This window comes from Oncorhynchus tshawytscha, linkage group LG22, assembly GCF_018296145.1.
Source record: "Oncorhynchus tshawytscha isolate Ot180627B linkage group LG22, Otsh_v2.0, whole genome shotgun sequence".
In the NCBI taxonomy this organism is placed as follows: Eukaryota; Metazoa; Chordata; class Actinopteri; order Salmoniformes; family Salmonidae; genus Oncorhynchus; species Oncorhynchus tshawytscha.
Window position 1 is genome coordinate 9,120,303 of NC_056450.1, and position 10,747 is coordinate 9,131,049.

The 10,747-nt window shown below is 41.5% G+C and overlaps 1 protein-coding gene across 1 annotated transcript; it reads right to left on the reverse strand.

Annotated features, from left to right (window-relative positions):
• Positions 1-8,322: 8,322 nt before the first annotated feature.
• rps26 (ribosomal protein S26) lies at positions 8,323-10,228 on the reverse strand. Its single transcript, XM_024383979.2, has 4 exons — positions 10,100-10,228; positions 9,245-9,422; positions 8,814-8,944; positions 8,323-8,424 (listed from the first exon to the last, which is right to left on the reverse strand). Exons 1-4 carry the CDS (start codon positions 10,100-10,102, stop codon positions 8,386-8,388), a joined length of 351 nt encoding a protein of 116 aa, XP_024239747.1. The 5' UTR covers positions 10,103-10,228; the 3' UTR covers positions 8,323-8,385.
• Between the last annotated feature and the right edge of the window lie 519 nt (positions 10,229-10,747).

Sequence of the window (10,747 nt, forward strand, 5' to 3'; positions counted from 1 at the left end):
AGGGCCGTCTGCTGCTTTAAGAAGACATGGGCTCAGGTTTGTTCTGCACCACGTTACAGCACGTTACAGAGACAGACACACATTGCCTTAACTGTTACATAGCAGCAAACCGTTAATTTAATTATTTTTTAGAGTACGTGATCATGTGTAAAAGAGATTATGATGAACGTAAAATATCCTGTTTAAGGGCACTTCAATATTTAGGTGACGTGGATCATTTACTGTGGATGGTTACAGATTTCAGGGGTGGAGAAGTAGAGAGTTAATAGGAGCCTTGTAATTCCGGTGCAGATCAGACTCTTGAACCATCCAGTGATAGATAGGAGTTGACTGAGGTGGTCATATGCGATTGAGGATTGCACTTTTAGATTCTTTCCTTAAATGTGATAATAGTGTGAAGTGAAAATGACTTTTACCTTTGGAGGGTTTTGTTGTCTGAGATTGCTGTAATACACTGATAAATTATATTGTAACGCTTTAAATTATGACTTTCTATAAGAATGCTCTGCACACCAGATGAACAGTGTTTTATAGGATTTTCTTAATGAGATGGGCCATCTACAGAACTGGATAATGTATTGGTCTTTCCCTCCACTTAAAATGGGTGCTTTATTTATGTCTTGTAATCTCCATCCCAATTTTACAGAGGTGACTCGATGTCAACTTCCACAGAATGTTGTAATTTTGCACTGAATGGTCCAGGAAACGAGGACTACTTTGATGCGTAGACTCCATTTGCACAAATGGAAACTGAATAGTGAGAAAAGCACTTAAAAAATATTTCAGTCTATCGAAGTTTCTCTACTTTTGTATAGTTTTTGTGAATATATGTATGTTGTAGTGTGCGTTTAGCATAGTTTTGGTAGATGTGGTCAGCTATATCCCAAATCTCGTCCAGCCACAGCACAAGCAGCCCATTATTAATCCAGAAAATGTTACCTCCTGCAATTTTAAAGCAACCGAAAACCTCTAAATGTATTTGAGTTATTGCAGTGTGTGAAGTACAATGTTTGAGACCAAATTCAGTGTTTTATGTGAAATGTTTAGTCTTTGTTTGCATCCTCCTGTGAAAAATGACAAACAAATGTATTGGTATCTTTAAAAAAACTCAAATCAAATTGTACTATGAATGCACTTGATGTACATAGGATAATTCTAGGACGTATGAATGTGCTTATCAGTTTCTCATTAATTTATCCTTTCCACTGTGTGATGACAAATTAATTATGTATGAACTGTGAAGTAACCTCAAGCACCAACAGAGCAATCAGGGTTGCCAGGTTTTGCTCAAATCTGTTGCCCAATGACCAGAAAACACCCCCCAAAAGGACTGAAAACTAGGCCAACATTTCTTTTACAGCAAGAGAGGAGTTTCCACATTTATACAATAAAACTATTTTTTCATACTGTTATCAAGCCAATAAAGGAAAATCAACAAATCAACGTAACTTGTAACTACGTTAGAAGCTAAATAATCTTTAAAAATCAAAATAATATTTTTTCCGAATAAACTCATTTGAATAATATCGCAAGAGAAAAGATCATTTGTCCTTATTAAACTCGCCAGATAATTTTCCATCAATGGCTGTCGATTTAATTTATTTGACTGCTATGATTAAGCAATAAGGCACGAGGGGTATGGTATATGGCCAATATACCACGGCTAAGGGCTGTTCTTAAGCTTGACGAAACGCGGAGTGCCTGGATACAGCCGTTAGCCGTGGTATATTGGCCATATACACAAACTCCCAGGGTGCCTTATTGCTATTATAAACTGGTTACCAACATAAAAGTACATTTTTGTCATACCCATGGTATACAGTTTGTTATACCATGGCTTTTAGCCAATCAGCATTCAGGGCTCGAACCCCATTTTATAATTGTAAATAATTCCCTTTTGCGCATAACTATAGATATATCCGATTGGAGAGTTTGAGTGATGAATGTTGGACAGAGGATCTCAACCTCTGAGCAAAAAAATACTTGGATAAACTTTTTAAAAAACAAATGTTTTCTGGCAATTGTGCCATTATTATGTGCCATAATTAAGACTACAAAGAGTAATAAATGGCCTATTTAGGAGATTGACTTGTCATTTCAATTAAAGTTTGCCATGGTTTGCTTAGATAGATGTAGGTTGCCTAAAGCATAGCTCCTGATAGGCCTACATCTTAATTCAGATAGTCTACAGTAGCCAGTGGTGGGAAAAGTACCCAATTGTCATACTTGAATAAAAGTAAAGATACCTTAATAGAAAATGCCTCAAGTAAAACTGAAAGTCACCCAGTAAAATCCTACTTTAGTAAAACGTTTTAAATATACTTCATTATCAAAAGTAAATGTAATTGCTAAAATATACTTAAGTATCAAAAGTATCAAAAAAATAATTTCAAATTCCTTATATTAAGCAAACCAGACAGCACGATTTTCTTGTTTTTTAAATGTACGGATAGCCAGGGGCACACTCCAACACATAATTTACAATTAAAGCAATTGTGTTTAGTCAGTCACCAAATCATATGCCGTAGGGATAACCAGGGATTTTCTCTTTAAATGCAGGAATTAGACCATTTTCTTGTCCTGCTAAGCATTCAAAATGTAACGAGTACTTTTGGGTGTCAGGGAAAGGTATAAAGTACATTATTTACTTCAGGAATGTAGTGAAGTAATGAAGTTTTAAAAAATGACTTAAGTATTTTTACTTCAGTACTTTACACCACTGACAGTAGCCTAGGCAAAATGTAGGCACGATGTCTGTGCCACCAGAGACTCTGGGTTCGCGCCCAGGCTCTGTCGTAACCGGCCGTGACCGGGAGGTCCGTGGGGCTGACGCACAATTGGCCTAGCGTCGTCCGGGTTAGGGAGGGCTTGGCTGGTAGGGATATCCTTGTCTCATCGCGCACCAGCGACTCCTGTGGCGGGCCGGGCGCAGTGCGCGCTAACCAAGGTTGCCGGTGTTTCCTCCGACACATTGGTGAGGCTGGCTTCCGGGTTGGATGCGCTCTGTGTTAAGAAGCAGTGCGGCTTGGTTGGGTTGTGTATCGGGGGATGCATGACTTTCAACCTTCGTCTCTCCCGAGCCCATACGGGAGTTGTAGCGATGAGACAAGATAGTAGCTACTAAACAATTGGATACCACGAAATTGGGGAGAAAAAGGGGTCAAATTCAACAACAAAAAAATTGTAGGCACGATGTAAACTGAATAGATAACATGAATAGTTTGGCGATTCCGAGGTAAAAAGTACTTATGTTTCCCAATAGCCTGCTGGAAAAGGCTACTGAAGATGGGACTGTAATTTCAGTCACTGAATGAAATATGAATAATATCTATATGAACTGAATATGCTTGTCAACAACATCCAGTATTTTTTACAATATACCACAGCTGTTAGCCGTGGTATATTGGCCATATACCACAAACCCCCCCAGGTTCTTTATTTATAAACTGGTTACCAATTAGAAGAGTGACAAATACAAACAAATATATACCACGACTTTCAGCCAATCAGCATTTATGGCTCGAACCAGGCTTATAATTGTAAATATATCTCCTTTGCGCATTTTTGAGCAAAAAAAACTTGGATGACCATAAAAAAAACAAATGTTAGGCTATTTTCTGGCAATTGTGCTGTTATTATGTGCCAAATGTTAAGAATACAAACAGTTATAAATTGCCCATTTGTGAGATCAACTTGTCATTTCAATAGGCATAATTTACAGATTAGAATTTGAGTTTATGATTGTAATTCAATTTAGCTCTGGTTTTAGAGTAAACTTGGTAGCCTACAGCTCCTGATAGGCCTACAATCTCTTTCAGATAGTCTACGGTAGCCTAGACAAGATATAGGCAAGATGTAAACTGAACGATTTAGCAGCTTGCTTAGTTCAAATGAACAGACTGATTCATTCAAAATGAATAGATTTCAAGGTAAGAAGGTCTTGTGTTTGCCAAAAGCCTGCTGGAATAGGCTACTGAGGATGGGGTCATAATTTCAATGACTGAGTTAAATATGAATATTATGTACAGTACCAAGTTTGGACACACATACTAATTCCAGGGTTTTTCTTTATTTTACTATTTTCTACATTGTAGAATAATAGTGAAGACATCAAAATTATGTAATAACATATGAAATCATGTAGTAACCAAAAAAGTGTTAAACAAATCAAATATATTTTATATTTGAGATTCTTTAAAGTAGCCACCCTTTGCCTTGATGACAGCGATTGCACACTATTGGCATTCTCTCAACCAGCATCATGAAGTAGTCACCTGGAATGCATTTTAATGAACAGGTGTGCCTTGTTAAAAGGTCATTTGTGGAATTTCTATCCTTAATACGTTTTAGTCAATCCATTGTGTTGTGACAAGGTAGGGGGGTACACAGAAGATAACCCTATTTGGTAAAAGACTAAGTCCATGTTATGGCAAGAACAGCTCAAATAAGCATAGAAAAACGACAGTCCGTCATTAGGCTCCCAAGTGTAGCAGCGGTCTAAGGCACTGCATCTCAGTGCTTGAGATCACAACTGGCCATAATTGGGAGTCTCATAGGTTGGTGCACAATTGGTCCAGCGTCGTCTGGGTTAGGGTTTGGCCGGGGTAGGCCATCATTGTAAATAAGAATTTGTTCTTATCTGACTTGCCTAGTTAAATAGAGGTAAAATACTTTAAGACATGGTCAGTCAATGTGAAAAATTTCAAGAACTTTGAAACTTTCTTCAAGTTCAGTCGCAAAAACGATCAAGCGCTATGATGAAACTGGCTCTCATGAGGACCGCCACAGGAAAGGAAGACCCAGAGTTACCTCTGCTGTAGAGGATAAGTTCATTAGAGTTGCCAGCCCAAGAAATTGCAGCCCAAATAAATGCTTCACAGAGTTCAAGTAACAGACACATCTCAACATCAACTGTTCAGAAGAGACTGCGTGAATCAGGCCTTCATGGTCAAATTGCTGCAAAGAAACCACTACTAAAGGACATCAATAATAAAAAGACTTGCTTGGGCCAAGAAACAAGCAATGGACATTAGACTGGTGGAAATCTGTCCTTTGGTCTGATGAGTCTAAATTTGGCCGTGTTTTTGTGAGATGCTGAGTTGGTGAACGAATGATCTCCGCGTGTGTGGTTCTCACCGTGAAGCATGGAGGAGGTGTGATGATGCTTTTCTGGTGACACTGTGATGTATTTAGAATTCAAGGCACACTTAACCAGCATGGCTACCACAGCATTTTGCAGCGGTATGTCATCCCATCTGGTTTGCGCTTAGAGGGACTATCATTTGTTTTTCAACAGGATAATGACCGAACACACCTCCAGGCTGTGTAAGGGCTATTTGACCAAGAAGGAGAGTGATGGAGTGCTGCATCAGATGACCTGGCCTCCCCAATCACCCAACCTCAACCCAATTGAGATGGTTGGTTTGGGATAAGTTGGACTGCAGAGTGAAGGATAAGCAGCCAACAAGTGCTCAGCATTTGTGGGAACTCCTTCAAGACTGTTGAGAAAGCATTCCTCATGAAGCTGGTTGAGAGACTGCCAAGTGTGCAAACCTGTCATCAAGACAAAGGGTGGTTACTTTGAAGAATCTAAAATACACTGCTCAAAAAAATAAAGGGAACACTTAAACAACACAATGTAACTCCAAGTCAATCACACTTCTGTGAAATCAAACTGTCCACTTAGGAAGCAACACTGATTGACAATACATAGACAACAGGTGGAAATTATAGGCAATTAGCAAGACACCCCCAATAAAGGAGTGGTTCTGCAGGTGGTAACCACAGACCACTTCTTAGTTCCTATGCTTCCTGGCTGATGTTTTGCTCACTTTTGAATGCTGTTGGTGCTTTTACTCTAGTGGTAGCATGAGACGGAGTCTACAACCCACACAAGTGGCTCAGGTAGTGCAGCTCATCCAGGACGGCACATCAATGCGAGCTGTGGCAAGAAGGTTTGCTGTGTCTGTCAGCGTAGTGTCCAGAGCATGGAGGCGCTACCAGGAGACAGGCCAATACATCAGGAGACGTGGAGGAGGCCATAGGAGGGCAACAACCCAGCAGCAGGACCACTACCTCCGCCTTTGTGCAAGGAGGAGCAGGAGGAGCACTGCCAGAGCCCTGCAAAATGACCTCCAGCAGGCCACAAATGTGCTTGTGTCTACTCAAACGGTCAGAAACAGACTCCATGAGGGTGGTATGAGGGCCCGACGTCCACAGGTGGGGGTTGTGCTTACAGCCCAACACCGTGCAGGACGTTTGACATTTGCCAGAGAACACCAAGATTGGCAAATTCGCCACTGGCGCCCTACGCTCTTCACAGATGAAAGCAGGTTCACACTGAGCACGTGACAGACGTGACAGTCTGGAGACGCTGTGGAGAACGTTCTGCTGCCTGCAACATCCTCCAGCATGACCGGTTTGGCGGTGGGTCAGTCATGGTGTGGGGTGGCATTTCTTTGGGGGGCCGCACAGCCCTCCATGTGCTCGCCAGAGGTAGCCTGACTGCCATTAGGTACCGAGATGAGATCCTCAGACCCCTTGTGAGACCATATGCTGGTGCGGTTGGCCCTGGGTTCCTCCTAATGCAAGACAATGCTAGACCTCATGTGGCTGTAGTGTGTCAGAAGTTCCTGCAAGAGGAAGGCATTGATGCTATGGACTGGCCCGCCCGTTCCCCAGACCTGAATCCAATTGAGCACAACTGGGACATCATGTCTCGCTCCATCCACCAACGCCACGTTGCACCACAGACTGTCCAGGAGTTGGCGGATGCTTTAGTCCAGGTCTGGGAGGAGATCCCTCAGGAGACCATCCACCACCTCATCAGGAGCATGCCCAGGCGTTGTAGGGAGGTCATATAGCCACGTTTAGGCCACACACACTACTGAGCCTCATTCGTACTTGTTTTAAGGACATTACATCAAAGTTGGATCAGCCTGCAGTGTGGTTTTCCGCTTTAATTTTGAGTGTGACTCCAAATCCAGACCTCCATGGGTTGATAAATTTGATTTCCATTGATAATTGTGTGATTTTGTCAGCACATTCACATTCGGCCGCGGTGCAATTTAGAAGTAGTTCAAAAACCCGCGACCAATACATTTTCACCAGCGAAATTGTTATCCGAATTTAGCTAGAAAATAGCGAGCATGGCAACCCTGAGAGCAATGGTCAACGTGCATAAATATTGCAGAATCTGACAGTTTTAACACCACAGATATTTCACTGGATGTCTAAATGTGAAGCATCCGCTTGACCCAGTGACCGGCAGTGGAAAAAGATAAAATTAGCAGAATCTCGGCCAAACTCTATCGATTAAAACGTGGATCTCAGTAGTTCTGTTCCCAAAACTAAAATATGTTACGAACAGTGGACTAAATTGTAGTCCTTACCTTTTTAAAAATTCGCGTGGATTAGAAGTGCAAAGGCGAATTCAGGTATTGCACATGCGTACTTCAGACAAGGCGTTACCTAACGGGAATATGACAACGTATGCTAGAACGTTCCAATAGGATCGCGCTAGCTCGTGCTTGGACCTGCCCACTATGACTATGACTCACGGGCTGTGATCTCTGGTTTTCGTTAACATTAGCCAATGTTTTTAAACTACCGTGCACAATATGGTTCATTGTGCCAATGAATCAGCAAAATCAAATTTTAGATTTTTCAAATATTGGCTGCTTAAAGCCAAAATTGGGATCATGTATACGTTGATCAAACAAAAAAAAGAGTAACAGAGCAATATACAATACAGCCGACATAGCAAAACGAGTTTGTATTAAGTGCATGAGGGCTGCCATCTTCAAGCACCTCTTGTAACACATTTAAAAATGAAAAAACCTGAGCATCGCAAACAAAATCCAATGAGTGCAAAGTTTAACCATACAACTCTATGCACAAGGAGTACTTTGAATTTCCATAGAACATTTTACAACAACCTTTACTTGAACAGCGCAGATGCAAAGATTGACCAGAGGCAAATGTATGGCTTTTGTTTGACAGTGAAAAATCCTGTCACACTTACTGTGGAATTGCCCTTATTCCAGTCATTAGCCTTTCACTGAATTGTTTTAATTTTGTGACCAATGTAATGCGACAAAGAAAACTTTACCTCAAGATGACAAAGACGTGAAACTGCCTCATTCTTTAAAAGTAGTGTTACTTTTGATATCAAATTATGTTATGCAACCCAGCTCTGTTCCAACTTATTTGTGTCCAATAAAAATACATGTTAATGTTCTGACTCCATTAAATTAGCATATTTAATACAGTATTTCAGATATTCTGCTCCCACGGTGCTATACAAATGTAACACTTCTGATGTACAGTTAAATCACTTTTATTTTCACATAAAACTGACAGTAACCCTTAGGATAGTCCACCACATTAACCCATGGGCTTTGGAGGTGGTCTTGGGGCACCACCCTAGAAGGGAGAAAATAAAAAATAATATTTAGTCAAAATATTCATAACATGCTTTCATAATATACTTTCACTTTGTCTACCATCTTAACTTCCTGTCCCAAAAGAGCTTGACTAGGTGATCCAGACTAGGTGAATTGGGAAAGATTCAGATCATGCTTCCAAGTTTATAGATCAATGAGTTTAGTTTGTCAATTGACTAACTAGCTGAGGTCAATTTAACTTGACATTCTTAGGCTACATGGCTTTTGAATGTAAAAGCCCACCAAACACACCCTTCCATAATCTCTGCCATCACATCCAACTCAGTACTTCCAGTAGTTTAATTAAGGGAGGTGCACTGTTGAGGCCGTTTACTCTTTTTAGTTCCTAGTTAAGGGTCTATAACTTACACTGGGCCTGAAGCGAGGTGGTGGTGTGCGGTCCTTCCTGGCCTCGGTGGAGCGATTCCTCACCACTTTGCTGTGGATGGCACAGCTCACACAGTAGTGCAGCTTCACATACAGCTTGGGCAGCACATATGCTAGAGGGGAGACAACAATAAGGGCAAGGTCAGATCAATGGCACCTCACAGCTGGGCCAGAATATTGATACTACATTTAAATTATTTAAAAAAATATTTATTTAAATGTAAGCCACTGTAGTCTAGGTCATTCAATACAGCCACATGTGTAGAGGGAAAAAAACACAAAAGCACTTGCCCGATACTTTCACATTTCCCCCAGCATAATCATCCCAATGCACCAGATTCATGCAAGTACATTTGCCAACACAAAAACGTAGATATTTGTATGTTTGACAACATAATTCAGCAGCTACTCACAGTCAAACACGCTGGCCTCTGTGATGTCCCTCACCGCAGCAGCCTCGACAATGTTCCTGATGACAAACTTCTTGATGGCCTTGTCCTTAGGCACACACCGGGCACAGTTAGTGCAGCGGATGGGCTGGACATGTCCACGACCCTTCTTGGCACGGCCGTTATTCCTTCTCTTCTTAGTCTGGGGAGAGGTGGATGAGATGTCCAGTTATTTTAATGGTGGCTACGGAAACCAATGTGTGCGCCTGCAACACGACTTGACAACTTTACCCACAGATCGTTCCTTAACAGATCATGTCACGTACGTTCCCCACAGATCTTACCTAATTTACAATACTTGGGGAAATGTGTTTAACATCAACACCCGCATACATAGATACTGGTTTCCCTATTCATCTGCGCCACATAATTCTGAAAACGAACGTACTCAGAAGCCTATTTGCTCCTTGGAAAAACCTGTACTTGGTAGGCTTAGTTAAGGTAAACGGCTAGTTAGTTTCCTATACTCTTAATGTTATAAAACGTTATCGCGTACTTCTAACGGCTCCGAGGACGGATTATGCACCTAAAACGGATTATGTACCTAATTACTATAACAGTTTAGCTCCATGATTTTCAACAAACGACCCATAACAGGTTATCAAGGAAACATACGCTAACGCGTGCTTGTTGTGGCTAGTTAGCGAACCATATTTACAACTAATATACCAAATATAAACACTTTTCGTACCAAAATTATGAGGAAAGGACTACATACGATTATTTTCTACAAATAAATGACCAATTCGGCGGTGTATTTTGGTGTGTATTTTCAAACTCAACATGTTGGGCCTGTAGAAGAATCAGACGCGCTCTTACCATCGTGGCATGGAAGGCTGGAAAGAGAACGAGACGGAAGTGGGAAGAAAATTCATGCGTCTTTTCCGTCCGAAGGGAGAGCAGTGCGCATGTGCAGACCCCATGTGCGTTTTGTGTGGACGTTCGCTAGATGTCGGCATTGACTGGTTTATGAGCTGGTACAGCAGAGGGGGAGGCAGGGCTTCCCAAACTCGGTCCTCGGGGCCCCAAGGGGTGTACGTTTTGGTTTTTGCCCAAGCACTACACAGCTGATTCAAATAATCAACTAATTATCAAGCTTTGAAAGTAGTGGTATGTGTTAATTGTAAGGGTGCCCATGGGGCTGGGTATGTTGAGGTTTCCAGGGTTAGAGTAGTGCAGAAGTTGTCATATGCTGAGGCAGTGAAGAAAGTAGAGGAAGATGGGTCAAGGGGGAGGGATCATCAGAGGAGTGGTGTGAGTAGTAGATCTGTACCAGCACAGAGGGATAAACCAACAAGTGATATATGTTTCAGTAAAATTGGATTTTTGGCATTTATAGTCATGTTTATCAACTGTACTGCAGGGATGGAATGTAGTCACAGAAAATAGAGGTTGTGGTGGCAGTTGCAGAGTGGTATTTGGGTGTGCAAGAATTACAGGGTGTGTTAAGTGGTGATGTCCCATCCT